The sequence below is a fragment of the Phoenix dactylifera genome, unplaced genomic scaffold, assembly GCF_009389715.1.
Source record: "Phoenix dactylifera cultivar Barhee BC4 unplaced genomic scaffold, palm_55x_up_171113_PBpolish2nd_filt_p 000331F, whole genome shotgun sequence".
Lineage (NCBI taxonomy): Eukaryota > Viridiplantae > Streptophyta > Magnoliopsida > Arecales > Arecaceae > Phoenix > Phoenix dactylifera.
The window spans coordinates 514,456-533,934 of NW_024067794.1; the positions used below are offsets into that span (position 1 = coordinate 514,456).

The 19,479-nt window shown below is 38.2% G+C and overlaps 1 protein-coding gene across 6 annotated transcripts; it reads right to left on the reverse strand.

Moving 5' to 3' along the window:
* Positions 1-1,514: 1,514 nt before the first annotated feature.
* Positions 1,515-17,689, reverse strand: LOC103713829 (CRM-domain containing factor CFM9, mitochondrial). 6 transcript variants are annotated; one of them, XR_001879822.3, is made up of 6 exons: positions 17,523-17,689; positions 11,910-12,056; positions 11,499-11,775; positions 6,653-7,054; positions 4,634-5,674; positions 1,515-1,577 (listed from the first exon to the last, which is right to left on the reverse strand). XR_001879822.3 is itself a non-coding variant. In XM_008800865.4 (5 exons), the coding sequence occupies exons 2-5, from the start codon at positions 11,987-11,989 to the stop codon at positions 4,736-4,738; spliced, it is 1,698 nt and encodes a 565-aa protein (XP_008799087.3). In that variant the 5' UTR covers positions 11,990-12,056; positions 17,523-17,689; the 3' UTR covers positions 4,106-4,735. The 6 variants fall into 6 exon arrangements, 4 of the variants coding, with proteins under 4 accessions (XP_008799087.3, XP_017699925.2, XP_038974225.1 ...); XR_001879821.3 differs by lacking the exon at positions 1,515-1,577 and adding an exon at positions 2,127-2,698; XM_008800865.4 differs by lacking the exon at positions 1,515-1,577 and having other exon boundaries at positions 4,106-5,674.
* Positions 17,690-19,479: the final 1,790 nt, after the last annotated feature.

Consider the following 19,479-nt stretch of genomic DNA (forward strand, 5'->3'; position numbering starts at 1 on the left):
GAAATTGCACAATAATAAGTACTAGAAAACTTGATTGTAATGTTCTTTTCTCCTTGCTTGGTACATAGAATAACAACAAGGTAGGAGACCAAAATCTCATCATGTCCTTTTTTTAGCTTGGAAAAAGACTATAAAAGACTAAAGAAGAATTGGAGGAGATATAGGAAGAGGTTTTTATGGAGGTGACAACAAAACATATGCTTCTGTTGTTGGTTGGGATGCCAAAGACCTAGATAAATGATAGATGGGGAGAGAAAGGTTCTCTTTTATTTTATTTTTCTTCTATATTTACACACACATGAGGCTTTTTTATAAGGCAATGTAACCATGAACAACCTATTTTTAGATTGGCCTTCTTTTTAATAAATTTAGTTCTAAGAGGATCATTGGACTTTTTTATGCTTTGTTTTCTTATCATGGTTCTAAGAGGAGTCTATTAGAGTCTATTATACTTTTTTTTACTCTTCCCTTTTTTCGATCTTTTTTATATTCTTCCATCTTCTCTCTTTTCTTTTATTGCTAGTTTCCTTTATTTTCGAACAATTGATTTTTGAGTAAAGATTTAATTATTATCTTTCTATTTAAGGAAGAGAAGTAACTAAAGGGAATGCATTAATTTTTAGTTCTAATAACCATTGGAATCCTCTTGTAAATTATAGGCAATGTCGAATTTTTTATGTTTTTTTAGATGAGAAACGGGAGAGGATTCTTTTGAAGTTTGAGTTTAATTAAAATTAAGGAATTTTAGTAGTAACCAAGTCAAAAAAAAAAAAAGGCAAAAGGGGGGGAAAGGATACATGGATTACATTTATATAGAGAGAGACACACACATGTATGTATATTTATATGCGCACATACATGTTGGAATCAAGATCTACCGACAACTGTTAATTCAGTTGGCACTTCTTCCTTAAAGGCTTGACCTTGAAAGAGACTAGGGTTTAAAATCAGAATATTGCTAAAAAAAAGTTAGTGGGGTAGCATGTACAATTGAGCTTGTTTTATATGCTTATTGGATTGAGTTTTACCGACTCATTGGGTACACTATAGACTATTCTTCTTTAAGATGTAAATACTTAGGTCCCAAACCGTTTAATCAAAAAAAGGAAAAAAAAAAGAGAGAGAGAGCTTAGTCTTTGAAATATTCTTTTTTACTAAGAACATGATTTCATTGAAACAAAGAAATATTTTACCAAAATAAAAGCAAAGAAATATTTCATCGTGAGGGAGCTAGGGGCAATGGAGGGCAATTGCCCCACCTGATCTTAAATTATGATTTCCACTACATTAATTATGATAAATTATCATGTTTGTCAATCTTACAAAATTAGAAGTTCATCCATGATAAACCAAAGCCTAGGCCAAACAAAAATTCACCCTCCACATTCTCTAAAGCCTTACTTAAATATCCCCTCAAAGTCTCAACTCTCTGTCAATCAACTCGGTAAACTACATATATTTCTTGTTGCATTGAAATTAATAATTTACTCCGTACCTTGAAGTTCTTGTGCTTGGTGGAGCCAATAGCTCCTCCTCACATTGAATTTGTTAATTTACTCCTCCTGAAGTTCCTGCTCCTGTTATTCAACCACCAAAGCTATAAAGCACTAATGTAACAAGCGCTCTAGACTTATCTCCATAAAATTTGAAAAAAGATTCGTTGTCTCCATACCAAATTCCTTACATCTTGATACTATTTTATTACAGTATCAACATGCATACTATTCTATTACAGTATCAACATGCAATACGATATAAGACAGCAAAATACACTAAGTGTCATGCAATATTAAATGACATATCGATATGGTACAATATGTTTGATAAGGTACGGTACCGATTAGTATGGCAAGCTCCATTCTAAAGAGTCCTCCAAACTCTCTCTCTCTCTCTCTCTCATTACATCTTAAAAGGAAAATTTATATAGGCTCACAAGGAGTGCAGATACAAGCAAACTGGTTGAGAGTAGAAATCAAGGTGAGATACTTTCAGTATTTACAAATTTTCTTGCATGGACTATAATATTCTTCGACAGCAGATTGCAAGGCAGCTAATAATATGACCATGGAGAACAAAGCTGCATATATTGGTGAGGAGAAAACACAATCTCAGTTCAAGGAGTATGATGAATAAGATCGCAACTGGGTTCTTTCTTTAATGTTTGCTCATAATACTAGTTCCACATTAAACGATAACTCATTTCCCAGTACTATTTTGCGCATGCAAATTGAGGTCCGGAGGAAATTACAGGAACAAATTGAGGAAGGTGACACCACATGATACATGGATCCCCTATTTAAACTAAAGCTTCTCTGATGGAAGAAATTAAATTGGTCCTCTCAGGTGCAGAGAAACTTGCAGCTCTGAATAGAAGTGCAGGAGAAGTACTTGCAATCAGTTATATAAGAAAAAAAGAAACAGGAAACACTAGCCGGTTATTGTTCAGAATCCAATTGGGAGTGAAAGTGGAGAAGCCTGAGATTCCAAGCTGGTCTCTGCGGTGGAGATGCATACTATACAATGCTTCAGCTCTACAAGGTTGCTTCACTGCCAAACCAAGTGAACATGCTGATCACTCCGAATACAGCTTCTTTAGTTCTTCATGAGAGACAGAGGGCAAAAGTTCTAAAGCAATGCAAACTAAAGTTGAGCTCCACTTTGACAATTGAAGGAACCCTTCATTTACTCACAAAGCAATCTGAAAATGAATTTTCAGACAACAATTGAAGCCATGCAAGTACAATTTTCTTCTACATGAAAAGAAAATGAATGACTTGGAAAGGAGGGGAAAAAAACATATTCATGCTCAGTATTGTATGAGATCAGTAGTTATACAAAAACATTCAAACTAATACTGTTACTCTGAATAAAATTATCTGTAATTTGTGATCTACTCTTCTGCATGCATGCAATAGTCTTGAAGTTTTGGTACTCTCTATGATCAAAAAGTATAAACATGATTCCGCAGCGCTATAGTTTAATATTAAGGAAAACTCAGTTGGAAACTAGTTTTCCTTGCGAAGATGTTCAGATGACACGGCCGCCTCGAAATGAGTATGGCTGTAAAAATAGTGCTTATTGCTTTTAATAAAGTAATACTTCTCAGATTGAAGCATCAATTTTGATATAAAATTTTTACATGCAAAGTTTGAAAAACATAAGATTACGCGAGTAAACTATTTCAATAGCATAAAATATAAGTTATATCAAGTTCTATCTCTTTCAATTTATTGTCCATTATTATTATTTTTCCTTACATACAATCAGCCTAAAGTTTAATGTGTTACTAAAAGGTAGTATTTTAGTCTTTTTTTATTTTTTTTTGACGTATGCACCTACTATGCTTTGCCATGGCAGGATTCATTACTGTCTCCTGAAAGTTTCATTATTGTGAGAGATGATCATATCTATTGATAATATATTTTATATTTTAATAGCCAAACCACACATTTCATTTTGAAGGTCTAATTATTATTAACATGTTTAGCTGAAAACACCATAAAGGTTTCATCCATAATAAGCAGATTTTTTTTTTTGCTTTTCTATGCTTGTAGGTGATCATATCAAACAGCAAACTAAGGCCCTCTTTGGAAATATTGTTGCTTTTGTGCTTTTATTTGTCTCCAAATTTGTGAAATACCGCATCGAGATTGATGTTGCAGATAGAATTTGCAGAAAACTTCTGTCATTCCTTGCTTCTATTTTCACTTTTTCCTAAGCAATTAAGCTTTGTTTCCAAAAGATCTAAAGACTGAAAACGCAATTTAAACAAACATAAAGAGTTTTTATCATACGAGAACAATCCACTTCGTTTTTCTTCTTGGGATTTTGAATACAAAAACAAAAAACAAAACCAATACCAAAGAGTCTCTAAATAATGCACTTTTTGTATCCTTCTCTAACATAAGCTTGCTACATTATTTAATGTATCCATAGCTGCTTAGCTTGTTCTGAATATTGTATTTTCAAATAACAACAACAATTGTTCATATAAAATTACTGATTCTATTATACCTCAACCGATGCATCTAACTTTTTCGGAAAAAAAAAGGCATCAAATTGGCTATAGGACAACAAACATTCCAGAAAAAGATGCTGTGTTCTATTTGATAACCATGAAAATGAAAGAAATTTATTCTCTCCAAGAATTTTTTTCATTATCAGTAAAAAAAATTTCCCAGCAAGAACAGATTGTTATACTTTTATCTCACCAAATCCTCAACTTTTATCGTTTTATATTATATTTTTTATTATTAATGTACCAAATGGCACATGAATTTAAAATTTGGACAATATCATGCTTTGCCTCACAATGTTAAACTCGTTGAAGCAAGGGACAGCATTAGTTAATGCCTGAAACAACAATTGCCAATATAGAGGCTGGCCAAACAAGCATCCATTCAAATGTGAACAAAACCAGTGCCCCCTAATCTTCATTTTTCTAAACCTTCTTACCTCCAATACCAGTCATCATGCAGTCAATAATCTTTTTACCCTTAAATTAATTGGGACACCAAAGAACTTCAATGTTCCAGTATTAATCATCATAAAGTGAATCATACGTTATCCCCGAATCAAAATATCAGAAAACTTCTCATCCATCCATTTTAAGGCTAGAGTGACCAAGAAATACCTTCATATGTGACTTGCGACATTGGTATTTTGCAGCCATACAGCATTCAGCATCCAGCCTGTCTCATGGCCTTAAATTCTTTAAATTCCTCATTTTCATGATTTAGTCACTGTCCCAACTATCATCAATTCTTTTTTTCGATTCACCTATCCCAGCATTTTCTCTACCATAGCTGTTACCGTCTTCTTCATCACTGCCACTGTGGTAATCATATATATTGCCTCTAAAAGCTGGTGAACCATGTTTCTCCTCATCATCTGTTTCCCACAACCCATCATCTGCATCCCCAAGCATATCACCATCTGACTCTGCATCCACTTCATTAGCTCTTTCTCTCAAACTTCTGCTACCTGTCCTTGTAAGAAGAGCTTCTTCCCGCCCAAGACTGCTGCTCTTCTCTCTTTTGCTGGCCAGACTTCTGTGTGTATAATCTTCCCTATCTGTGTCACTATCAATATTAGCTACCCCCTCACCCACTTCATCATCCGAGTCCCAATCCTCACCTTCTGATGCATCAGAGATCTCGTCACCACTATCCCATTTTCTTACAGCTGTGTTTCTTTGCCTGCTACTAACACTATTCCAACGTCTTCCATGGTCCCCATCCACATCTTCTGAATCACCTCTCCATTTTGGACTCCTACCTTGCATCCCCGTATCATCTGTCCCCCAGTACCTTATTCGTGTTGACTCTTCTTTTTCTGCTGCTTCCTCTGCCGCCCACTCCTGGTCTGCCGCATCCTCTATTTCTGCAATGAAGCGGTCAAGCTCCTCTTGGTCACTGTCTTCAGAAGGTAGGTCAGGAGCATCCTCTGGCATGTCAATAGTCTCGGAAGTTGGCTGCCTGTCCCCATGAAAGACATAGGGAGTTCCTTGCTTCTCATCAATAGCTCGGAAGAAGGTGGAAGCCACTCTCTGGATGCTGGCCATAGCAACTGGGTCCTCAGGGTTGACACCCTTGCGACGTAGCTGCTGTTCTATTTTCTTGATGTTTAACTTCTGCGATTCAAGAGCCTGCTCAAACCTTGCCTTGAACAATGCCTGCAATAAGATGCATAAGAACTCCAATTAGGTATTGCTGAGTTCACAAGTTTACATTCCAACAAGCTTCATAATAAATGGCACAACACTATCACTATATCTTGTGTGGTTGGACATAGTCAAGTTGCTTTAGTTCCTAAACATTACTCTTGTCTATATTGCTTTTCAATAGGGCCAATAAAAATTTATTAGACTCAGAAAAAAAATGAAACAAAGTCTTAAGCAAAGAGATATAAAAGAATGAACCAGTAACAATAATTAAAATTACAGTTTACGGTTGATAAGAAAAGAAAGCGCTCCAAGCAAGGAAAATTTCTTTATTCATTTGCCGAAAGAAGAGCCAGCTTTTACAAATAATAGACAGCTTCTAATTGTTTTTCAAGGATTCTTATAATTCACAAATTTATGTCCACTTTTAAAAAATGATCACAAAAGAAAAAGAATGCCAGAAAGATCAAATAAATTTTGAAGTTGAATGAAATCAGAAGACAACGGCAGGGTTTAATGTGAAAGAAAAATATGGCAAGAATACTTAAAGATGCAGGGATTAAAAAAACAGAGAGCAAAAAGAATCCCAACATTGTTAACAATCCAAGGTTTCAAGACACTTTTACTCAAATTTGTGCATGGCTAATGAAATGGACCTCACCCCATATAAAAATCAAGAAGATGAACAATCATCAAAAGAGTAGCTTAGTGATCTTGTACAAAAATCAATAACTTGCCCATTACCCTAATCAAACTCATACAATAGCAAGTAAGAATCAAACCTTATGTCTCAATACAGAGACAAATCCCTATGTGCCTGATAGCAAAAATGCAATCTAAAATAAGTAAGAAATCAAACGTCAAGTCTCAATAACGATACAAATCCCTACATGCCTATAGCAAATATGCGCTCTAAAAGGAATGGTCCTTATATATTTGCTACGTAAGCAATAAAAATAAATAAATAAACCAGGCACAATTTGTATGCACCTTCCTTTTAGTAAGTGTGTTAATGGGTATCAGATTTTTTGGTTGGCGATAATTTCTTCCACGAAACATGATAACTGTTTTTACATTGTGTATGTTAACCACAATACCCCCACTTAATCTTGCAAGCATCGTTGCCATCTCTTTAATTTTTTCCTTGGGAAAGTTATCACAACAAACTTGCACAGTCTCATGAAACTTCCAGTGGAGATGCATGTTCTGCACAACTCCTCCAAAGACTCCACGGACTCCAACTGGTACATAATTTCTATTTCTGAAGCCAATCTTTTTATAAGCTTGAAGCTGCTCTGGGGTTAGAAGTTCAGGATCATGACGAGGAGGAGGTAAATCTGGTAGCTCATATTTCTTCAGTTTCTGTAGGAGCAAAGCCACCTTTTTCTTGGCCTACAAGAGCAATGTCCCAATTGTTATCTATACATGTTAGTTAAAAGATATTTAAATTTAAGCAGGATCTACTCAACAAATACAGATATGAACCTCATGAGACAGAAATAACAATTGTGGAGACCTGTGGTGAACATTGGTCGAGCAATCGAATAAAAATGATATGCTTTTAATTTTCTGTTGCATAAGCATGAGAATTAAGAATACCACAATTTCCGACACACATTTATCATAGCAACCAATAATTGCTGCCTAGTACATGAATAATTCTGCACTGTCCATTATTGGAGATGAAGTTTGCCGTGAACATAAGTTACCAAAGATAAAGGATGCTAGACAGAACATCACAACGATAGAAGATAACAAATGCATCTGAGATGGTTAATTTTGAAGCTAGCTCTGTAGTTGTGTTATACATGATCAACTGATTGTGCAACCAACAATTAAAACAAGTACCCTAAATGTTTGTCTTAGCGGGATATCCACAAATATTACCACTGATTCCTTTCATATATCTGCAATGACTAGTATGACATTCACAAAATTAAGCAAATCAATCAGGGAATGGAAGGCCGGGTTTTCTATATTTGCCAAGAAACATGATACGTTGCTGATGCTGTCAACGTCCATATTTCAATAAACACGAATATCACTTTGATATTAGAGTGCTTATGTTTGACTTTTGACATACCATATACAATGTCAGGCTTGTATTTATCACCTTGACAACAAACCCCATCCCTTCTATGTCTGGCTGGCTCCATGGGTCAAGATTCAATCTATCAGAATTTGAGAACATATCAAACCAGTTGTTAACTTGCCATCAAACCTCTGAGTTTATGTAGAATTACTGAATCAGACATGTTTGGGCTTTGGGGTGGGTGGGGGTGTTGACTTGCAGTTAGCAAGTAGTTTGCTAGTGCAATTTAAGCTTACGCAAATTGAAACGTGACCCTCCAGAGCTCCTATAGGTTTGTGAAAACTCAAGAAGAAGATAAAAACTCTTAACTATCAAAGTGAAAAACAAATTGAGATCAGTTGCATAGGTTTTGTATCCTAGTTAAGCAGTTGCCCTGACATTTGGGCAAATAGAATCATTCTCACTTTTTATTACAGGCAGGGGCTTAAGATCCTAGAAGTTAATTCTTAATAAACAAGTACCGTTAAGTGGAAAATAAAAAGTGCTTTCTAACAAGCATGAATCCAGAACAAATTCAAAAATGTTGTTGAGGGGGGAACAATACTGTATCTACTGATCTGGAGGACCATTATTTTTTCTTCAAGTGCTTATCAAAATTTTCTTTAAAAAAAGTATCCTTTTTTTTGCAGCCAAACTACTAGTACATAGGCAGATTTATCACATTAGTCAAATTCAACCAACTAAAAATAATTGGGCAGAAAACATCTTCAAGACAGCTAGGTACTAATTCAAGGTTTTTTTAAGAAACCAAAATTTTATGCACAATGTTATAGCAATCAGGGTAAGAAACAACTAAGAGGCTGAATATATCTTGTTTTCACGAGTAATTTAGTTTGTTCTGATGACTTTTGGGATTCGTTTCATGGTTATCAACCCAACCAAGCAGTCCTAAGCAGTGACCTCTGAAAAGGAGACGACAAAATGACTAGGTGGCCAGGAAGGAACTTAGAATTAACTAATGCAATATCTATTAGTCAAATAAAATCTTTAATTTATTGTTTTACTCGGATTCCAAAATCTCGAAACAAGTGAAACAAAATAATTTGTAACTTCAACAATTAATACATACAGGAATGTGATGGGGTCCTTTGCATGATGGACTACAGGAGCAATTCATATCACGCTTGCTGTTACTTACAGAAACAAAACAAGCACCAGAAAACTATAGACTGCACAAAATGAGCTAATGAGTATTACCAATATATTTTAAAGAATGAATGGGTGCTCAAGTTCAAAGCAAAAGACAAGGAAAATTGAAGTAGAGGAAAATAGAAAACAGAGATATGGAAGAAAAGATGAGGAAACAGAGAAAAAGAATAGGAGATGTGCTCAGGTCTGAATATTGTCACTGTTTCTAGCTGTAAACAACAGTAAATAACAGCTGAGCATAATAAGTTGGTAAAGAAAAGCTAGCAAAAGAAAGCAAAGAAAGAGAAGAAGTAGAAAGAGAAGCAATAACAAGAGGATAAGAGTTGAATGAGCGGGGAAGGAACAAGAAGAACCATGCGCTCCTTATTTTGTTCTTTCTTTCATTGAAATTTCCAAAAAACTGCATGTGTGATTCATGATTACATTAGCTTTCCTTCAACTATTTTGACAGGTGTATCCTGCAAAAAATAGAGTCCATAAGGAACTTAAATTGCTTGCTAGCCAAACAAATACATCCACAATAACATCTCTAAAGCTTAAAAATTTAAAAATGCAAAATAAATTCACTAAATATTCACCAGCTAGACTGTGCACTCCATCTATCAAAGCTGAACCAATTCCTAACTTTAAAGGACTCTGATACCTCCCAGGGCCAGAAAATGAGTGATTCAAGGTCTCTTCATGCCTGGACACATGGGCTGCAATAAGGATTTGGTTGAACCGGTTGTACTTGTTTATTTAAGTTGAATGAGTATGAGATGTTTGTGATTGCATAAACTGGTTTATTTTTGGATGAATGGACTCAACTCTCTGTCTATGTGCTTCTCTTACTACTATCTACAATATCACTCCAACGGTATGTTTTTTAACAAAACATTCCATGAGTATTTAAAGTATGTATATATTGAAGAACATTTGTACCGTACTTATATAAGTTAATTGATATATACATTTCCAACTTCAATTTCCATCCTCTTATGTTCCTCTAGCTAAATTCCGTTGTTGCTAGTAATACAATAATAGTTAAAAGGAGTGGCAATTTATCATTGTTAGGCCAATAAGGCCACAGTCAGAACAACATACCAAGCAAGAGGCAGCCCTTAGATTGTCAAGTGGAGGGTGCCGAACCTGAAAGTCTGTGGAAAGCACTCTACCTAGGACACTTGGAAGTGGAGGGTATTTATGCAAGAGGCTGCCCAAAAACTACGATGAACAAAAATGACTATTATTCTAACTAGACCTATTCAAGGGCCGAATGGCTCACCTGGTATGCTCCCCGAAGCATTTCAATTGGGCCTGGACAAGGATTTTAAGCCCGGCAGGCCAGGCCAAGCCAAGCCTGAAATATGAGCCAGCCTGTTATATGGGCTGGGCTCTGGTTTTGATCAGCCTGTCCCAAGCCTGGTCCTCCATCCTCTTCCGGCCTCCTCCTCCTCCCTCTTCCCTTTTTCCTCTCTTTCCTTCCACATTCCATATTTTTCCAAATAAAAAGATTGAGTAAGCCCGAGACCCAGCCCGAACCCAGAAGCCCAAGTAAGTACTGGGCTTGGGACCGAGAAATAGGCCTAAAGGCTAGGGTAGGCCGGGCTTGGGTCCGACTAATTTAGTTATACCTTAAGCTAAGCCGCCCAACTTGGCCAGCCCGATGAACAGGTCTAGATTCTGACCCCAGAACTGCAAATGCTCATGTTAGCAAAGTCAGGGGCATGAACATGTTTATCTAGTTTGAGTCAAAGTGTTTGTGCTCCAAATTTCAAAGACAAAACATCCTTCAGGTTTCTAGGTGTATCCAAAATTATATTTAGTTCAAGTGATCATTTAATTTATTTTTGAATACCTGGAATCCAAAAAGTTAAATATTTAATCATTTTCTTCAAGATGTTTTTTGAATGATTAAACTAGACTTTTGAATGTAAAAGGCTTACCAATATGAGAAATTACATGTTGAGACAAGAAGAGTGTATATGGTACCATTTGAATATATGTTATAACCAGCTGTGCAGAATTCATTGTAATTTTGTTATGGTTAAGAAAATGAACTTTGTACACATAATACTAACTAGTCAAGGAGGGTTACATTGAATGAGATATTTAAGCACATATGTTAACACATCTTGAATGTTCTGATTTAATTAGTACATACATGCCAGTGACTTGGATATATGCAGTACCTATTTCATTATTTAAATAACTAGCAACTACAATTTGTTGTTGTTAGAACTGTAAATCATTGGTTAAACATCTAGAGATGTATATAAAATAAATACATAGTTTTGAGTTAATATATGCATTGTTTTTGCCAGTAGAGGTTTAATGTCAAAAAGAGGTAATTTTCACATTCAACTGTAAATCATTCAAGTGAACATGATAGGTTAAATGTCCTTAAAATAAGTCCAATAATTCATAGGACAAGAAAAAAAACTCAAGGTCTACTTGGAGATTTGTTGATAATTTTCCAAACTTTAAACGAGTTTACATCTATAATAACTTCATACATTTTACAACAGCTTTGCCAAAAATGAACTAAGGCCACAGGCTGAAGGATCTTCTAATTATACCAGGAAATAATAGCAAAAAATGATCCTAAGAACTTACTCGTCTTAAGTTGTATATAAGCCTCTCTTCTTCCGTCATTAACTTCTTTCTCAATTTCTTTGCACGCCGGATTTCCCTTAGGGTTTTTCCTGTTTCTCGCCGCATTCTCTTCTCCACTTTGCTCCTCATGCTCCTTCCTTGGGTTGTAGACATCAACCGAGACGCACTTACCCAACTCAACATAGACATGGAAGGGGAGTACATTTCATTTGGTAACTTTAGTTTGACAACATTATTGGATTGCATCTGCAATGATATATCTCCAAACAAAGAACTCCTATCATAAACAAAAAAAAGAAAAAAAAAAGAACAAGAGAGAGATCAGAGACCAGTATGAACAGAAAGTCATTCCATTAAAATATTATATCCACTGTAAGAACACATTAATTTAGTATTAATATATCTATCCACCTGTTTTGAAGAAGGAACATGGTCTTCAAACAACGCCTTTGAAAGTTCCTTAATGCCCACATGTTGAACAGTGATGTCATTTAGCAATTCACCTTATGGAAGAAATCTCTTGCATCACAAGTTTGCCTGCTAGGACTTCCCATCTAACTGCAGAAACAGTCTTATAAACTTTCAAAGCATAAAAATAAAGCAGAAAATTTGAGAATGCATCGGCAATCACCTACCATGCAAGACAAGTCAGGTTCTGTAAAATTGGAACGTGCGGCAAAAATGCTATGCAACGTAAAGATGGATGTGAATTGCAAAATTTGAATGAGCCCAGGAATAATTTTTGTCTAAAGAATCTAAACCCCAATTAAAAACCTCTAAACAGATATGAAAGCAACGCAATCGACAGACCCATCGATCAGTCTAAGTGGCTCAAAACCAAAACTAGAAGTAGACTCCACTACTTAAACCATCAAAATGGACACCAATTGAAATCGATACCCTATAATCCACTAGGAACTCACCATCTCAGGTCAAGATTGAAGATCTTTTTTTTTGGCTGAAATGGACATTTCATACATCACAGGTGCAAATACACCTAATGAAATCAGAAAACAAAAGGTCCCGAAATGCTCCGGGCATCTCACCCTCCCCAATCCATAGGGTGCCTCCTGAGTGGCTCGCTACATATGTCGCCACCCAGTTGGCCGCCCCATTAGCTTCACGATATACATACATAGCCTGAAATGTAACACCCTCTCACACCATCATCTAAATATCGCGGAGCAGAGGATGAACTTCTCCTTCACTTCTCGAGCCCTATCAGACCCAGTTGATCACTGTAGCCGTCACCCTCCAGCAGGACTGAAGTCGTCTGAAGCACCCGTCGTGCGTAACGCATGCTCATCCAGGCCGCTCGCAGCTCTGCGCCAGAAACCGAAGTATCGAAAATCTGACAGCCCCCCGCTGCCACCGCTCTAGAGCTCGGGCTCCTAATGACGAAACCGGCCCCTCCCCTCCTACCTCCATCCGAGACTGACCCATCAAAATTAACCTTGAGAAAACTCGGGGGTGGGGGCTCTCAGGTAAAGAATACCCTATGAAAAACTGCCAAAGCAATGTGGGGGCCCCAAATGTCCCGAGCTGTCAAAGGCCTATGGTCTGAATCAACATAGATAATCTCTGCTGCTTATGCACGAGCCCGCTCCATGACAAACCACGAAGACGGACTGGGCTCACCAAATATCCGGGTGTTCCTCGCCAGCCATACCTAATAAGCTGTACAAGTCGCCCTAATAGCCACGAGATGCATCTGGAAGATACCAGACTATCGTCGAACCTCCTCGAGAAAACAATCCCTCCGACTCCAAGCGTCCTCTGGGATCCCTGATAGGCTCCAAGCACCCCTCGCCCACACACACTGGAATAACACATAATCCACCAACTAGTCCACCCCACACTCCAGACACAAGGGAGAGATGCCCACTACTCGTCTGCTCAACTCTGAGCAAGTCGACAGACGCTCCCAGACCACCTTTCAGAGAAAAAAATCCTCTGATGTAGCCCAAACCCCCACACCCAGTGACAATCTAAGCCCAACTCTGACTCCCGCTGAAGAACCCGAAAAACATCGCCGATCCCGACTCTGACTCTACAAGTAGTGCTCCAAACTCTAACATCCGGACCAGCAAATCTCGGAACAGGGAGTGCCCGAACCCGCTCTACCAAGTGCTCTCCAAACAACTGGCCCAGTCTATCACCATCCCACTTCGCCGCCCCTGGCTTGAGAAGGTCACACCCGTAGCCCCGTCTCCCCCTCACCGCTGACCATCGTCGGCCACAGTCTCAATAGAAGTGCACCCACCCACGGGTCCTCCATCACATCAATGCTCTGTCCGTCGCCGATCAGCCACCTGGAGTGCGCCAGGGCCAGAGGCACGTATCCCCCAATCTCTCGCCACATGAAGGAAACCCTCCCGCCACCCACCACCTGCCCAGCAGACCTCGTCCGGCCATATCTAGCCGTTATGACCTGACTCTAAAGTCCATGTGGTTCCAATACGAACGGCATCGTCCGCCGTGCAAGGAGTGCCTTGCGCCTCTCCATCAGTGACTGCACCCCCAAACTACCCTCGCATAGTGGCTGATATACTCGCTCCCAGGCTAACAGATGTACCCCGTGCCCCCCCAAGGAGTCCCAAAGGAAGCTCCGCATAAGCCGCTCAATCCCCAGCAACACCGTCTTTGGCACAACAGTGTGTGCCATCAGATAGATGGGCATGGAGCACAGAACTGACCTAATCAGCATCAATCTATCCATCATGGAGAGTGATGATGCCCCCCATCCCTCTAGTCTGCTCCGCACCCTCTGCACCAGGGTAGAACACTCTGCCACCCGCAACCTCCTCCCTGTGAGGAGAACCCCATGATAGACCAGGGGCCCCACCCTGGTCTATCTTTTGGAGAAACTCTAATAGGGATGAAAAGAGACCCTACCAAAAACTGAGATCGACGATGCTGCGAAGGAGAAACTAAGTAGAGGAGGAGAGAAGAACAAAAGGGTGAGCCAAAGAGTCAGGAGGGGGAGAATGAGAGAGAGAGAGGCCCTACCAGGTACCGCCGGCTACCGATCGCCGTCCATCCTCCGCACCGAAGAGGAACAGGAAGAACTCAGGATGGCAATGCGAACCATAAACCCTAATCAGTAATCCTCGGTTTTAAACCGAAGTTTGATACAAACATCAAAATTGAACCGAAGCTGACAGCAACAGAGAAATTAGGATTGCATGAAAGGGGTTCATGTGGTGGCGACGGCGAAAGAGTGGAAGAAGGGTTAGGGGAGGTTACCTCCAAGTGAAAGAGCGAGGCGAAAAAGAGACGTGAAATAGCATGTGAGCGAAGTAGGGCGGAATTAACCCGAACTGATTAAATTAGGCTGAAAACGGGTCAAGTTTGGGTTGAGGTTCAAAACTTCCATGACATTCAATGGTCAAGATAATATGGCATCATAAGATTCGTCACCATCAACTATGCGGTAGCCCAAATACATCCAAAAACTCTTCAAGACATTATAGTCAAGCCTTCTTTGCTAGGACGAGCAGACTCGTAGTAGCCAACTTTGGAGCTAATATCTCTTAACGCGGTTAGGCCACCCATCCGCCGATCCAAGTCAAGCAGTACATTCCTACATAGGAATCAATCTCTCTTCCTCAAATTTACACATGGCCTCAGCAATCCCATCACATGCCAAGCTATTAAGCATGTTCTCAAAGTTGTTACACTACTTCAATAGTTTGTTATGACACAACCCCATATTTGTCAAGATACGATTTGCTGAAGACGCAGGATCCCAGCTATAAATAAATCCAAAGGCCCTTCACCGAAGAGGTAACACAAAAAATCACCATAGTCAAGGAAGACTCCCTATTCTTCCTTTCTTCTTTGTTTTTTTTAAAGCTTTCTCTAACTTAAGCATCGGAAGGCCTGATCGGAGCCAATCCGGTGAGCTATCACCCTTATCCGTTGTCTTATAGGTCCACAGAGGCGGTCCGCATTGGCGTTCTGAGATTGATGGCAGCAAAGAGCTCCATCTATGGAAAACAAAGTGAGAAAAGCCAACACCCATCACCAGACGTATGTCAAAGAAAGCTTTAAAAGAAAACAAAGAGGAAAGGAAGAATAGAGAGTTTTCCCTGACCATGGTGATTTTTTGTGTTACCTTTTTGGGGGAGGGCCTTTGGATTTATTTATAGCTAGGATCATGCATCTTCAGTAAATCGTATCTTGAGAAACATGAAGTTGTGTCGTAACAAACTACTGAAGTAGTGTAACAACTTGATGCTTAATAGCTTGGCATGTAATGGGCTTGCTGAGGCCATGTGTAAATTTGAGGAAGAGACATCGATTCCTATGTAGGAATGTCCTGCTTGACTTGGATCGGTGGATGGGTGGCCTAATCGCACTGAAAGATATTAGCTCCAAAGTTGGCTGCCACGAGTCTGCTCATCCTAGCAAAGAAGGCTTGACTACAATGTCTTGAAGAGTTCTGAACCTCAACCCTAACTTGACCCGTTTTCAGCCTCATTTAATCAATTTAGGTTAATTCCGCCCTACTTCGCTCACATGCTATTTCACGTCTCTCTTTCGCCTCGCTCTTTCACCTGGAGGTAACCTCCCCTAACCCTTCTTCCACTTTTGCCATCGCCACCACATAAGCCCCTTTCATGCAATCCTAATTCCTCTATTGTTGTCAGCTTCAGCTTTCAATTTTGATATTTGTATCAAACTTCATTTTAAATCTGAGGATTACTGATTAGGGGTTATAGTTTGCATTGCCATCCCGAGTTCTTCTTGTTCCTCCACAGTGTGAATGACGGACAGTGGACGATGGACGGCGGATGGAGGACGGTAGCCGGCGGTACCTAGTAGGGCCTCTCTCTCTCTCTCATTCTCCCCCTCTCGCTCTTTGTCTCACCCTCCTGTTTCTCACCCTCCTATCCATCTCTCCTCTGTTTAGTTTCTCCATCGCAGCGTTGTCTATCTCGGTTTTTGGTAGTGTGTCTTTTCATCCTTATTAGAGTTTATCCAAAAAATCTTCAATCTTGACCTGAGATGGTGAGTTCGTCGATCAATGGATTACAGAATATTGGTTTCAATTGGTGTCCATTTTGATGGTTTAAGTAGTGGAGTCTACTTCTGGTTTTCATTTTATCTGTTTAGAGGTTTTTAATTGGGGTTTAGGTTCTTTGGATAAAAATTATTCATGGGCTCATTCAAATTATTCATGTGTTCTTTAGGACTCGCATCATCAGTTCCTTTGCTTTCAGACTTTGTTTCAGCTTTCTTCGAAGGGAAACCAGAGAATTTTTGGTATGATAGATTTGTTCTGAGATTTCTTATTGGAATTGGGTTTTAAACTGGCAGAAGGAAAATAGTCTCTGGTGCTGGGTCGACTGATTTCTTTGCCCCACGGATTACTGAAAGAATTCTTTGGTGATGCCTCTCCTACCTCCTGGCATTCCAGGGCCATAAAAGACAGAAACCCGGGACCGAGTAACCTCTAGAGCAGTCTCCCTTTACAGCAAATTGTAGCGCAAAATCCCTAAAAGATACATTTTTTATTACACATTCAATAATTTGCAACCTAAATATTGTGTTTGGAGTTATGAAAAGCCAAAAATAACACCTTGCTCCCTCTTCAAATAGAATTTAAAGCAATATATCAAGAATTTTTAACTTCTTTTTCTAAACCAAGCCCCAGAAAAAACCTAATTCGTGAACTTAGAAACCGTAAAATTTCAATCGAAGAGCCCCACAATCCCAAGCCTACCAAATCTTTTCAATAAAATCCCAAATTTGGAATCCCTTAGGAGCTCCGAATCAACTTTGGAACACTGCAGACCTCGAAACCCTAATTCCCCCAGCGAACCGCCAAAACCAAACGGAAATCCTAACCCTAGCCTCCGAAGAAGTCAACAAAACAAGGAAACCCTAACCCTAGAAATCGTAATGTCAAGGAAAACTAAACTCTCCTATCGGAAACCTACCCTAGTCTGATTCATGGAACCAAAGCTACGAAATAAAATAGAAATCTAACAATGGGAAGGAACACGCAGGGAGAAATACCTCGAAATCCGAAGCCTGGACCCGATTTCCAATATGGAAACCCTAAGAATCACGGAAGAAACCCTATAAATCCTTTGATCGGACCTCGAAGATCTCTCAAGCGCTCGCCCTCGGCGAATTCCGGGGCAGAGAAAAATGGAGGTTCTTTCATTCCCGATCGGTTCGGCAAGAATGCCTGGATATATATACCGCCCCAATCGCCGGTGCTCCGAGAAATCGACGGCTAGATTTCGTCATCTCTCGAGAAGAGGTGATTTCTGGCCTTTGGTTGGAGGTTAGACATGTGGCGGGGGTGTTCAAAATGCTTCGGCCGGGTCTCATCATGATATCCGGTTTGGTTTGGAAATGGCCGGACGGGTCAGGGCGGTTCGATTAAGTTTTTACTCGGTTCAACCCCACCCCCATATTTTTAATTAAAAATAAAATAAAATATTCTTGTATTTGGGCAAATGTGAAATATTTAGTTTTGGGCAAATGCTGGCTTCTATTTGCTCTTGTACTTTGAAATATTTAGTTGGTAAGCTCCTGGTACCAACATTCTTTATTTGAGGCTTGCATACATGTGAATGGGAGACAACTCCCTCTTTTTTGTTAAAAAAAATTATATTATGGCCGAAGTAGCATTTTTGGTGATTATGTATGAACCTAATCTCAACGTCCTCATTTAGTGCATCATTAATTGGTGGCAACATGGGAGGGACCGGACATAGCAAATGTGAAACTAGTCGTAGATGGCTGGAAGGAAATTTACAGATGGTTAATGGATATTGGCTATCATAGAAATCTACTTGATACCTATAAAATATCGTAGGATGAGCATAATGAAAGCTTTAGTATTAAATTATAAAATAAAATTTAGATAAAATAAAAAATTGAATTATATTATTAAATAGAAGTTAAGAAAAGTACTAATGATTCTCGTAATCGAAAACAAATTTGAAAACCAAATAGAAACATGAAATATAAAAACAAATTTCATGATTTAAATAATAATTATATATTTTATGTTCATATGGGACAATAATGGAAATAGTTGATAAGAATAATAATATGATATCTATGAAAAATTCAAAAGGTGAAATAAAAGGGCAACCAATTCAAAAAACCAAAATAGTAATATTTTAAAAATAAAATATAACATTTAAAATATAAAATATGAAAATATAAAAACAATTGAAAGTCTAGTCCCAACTTTATCAGACTTATATCACCATTTAAAATAAACTTATGGATAAAACATAGGCCTCAATTAAGACTCGACCTCATCAATATAAGATGGGTATCTCATCAAATTAGAATTGACCTAATTGGTTCTCAATAGCATAATTTGGTACAACAAAAATTTGTTAAGAAATGTTAACCTACCTTGGTTGTGGTGTAATCAAATTTCAAAATAGAGTTGACATGACTAAACTTATTAACTGATAGGCCAGAAGATAAAAAGTTTCTTATGGATTGAAACTATATTTGGCCAATACTCGAAGCTCAAACTTTTGGTTCAAGTTAGATTCCCGATCAATTTTTGATAACAATAAAAAACAACCCTAATAAACTAAATCAAATTTCATTATATCTAATAAAAACTAACCAAAGCACCACATGCATATTAATAAATTTAGCTTTAACTTAAAGTGAAGCAAACAAAATATTATTTCAAGCTTAGATTTAGCTAACGAAACTTAGAACATACTCAACCCAAAGTCAAAACCAACCATAAGCATTAATTGATGTTCATGATATGGTATTTATGTGAATACATAGCAGACTATAGGTGAAATAATAGTGTATTATAAAATTGAATACTAAACAAATAATAGAAAAATAATCTATCATGCAAAAAGAATTAAGAATATCTATTCTTCTATCCAGTGGTGCATGAGTCTCCAATCTTTTTTCCATCTTCATAACACGTGTAATGCATATGTAAAATCCTAGTATTATGTAAATTAAAATAATT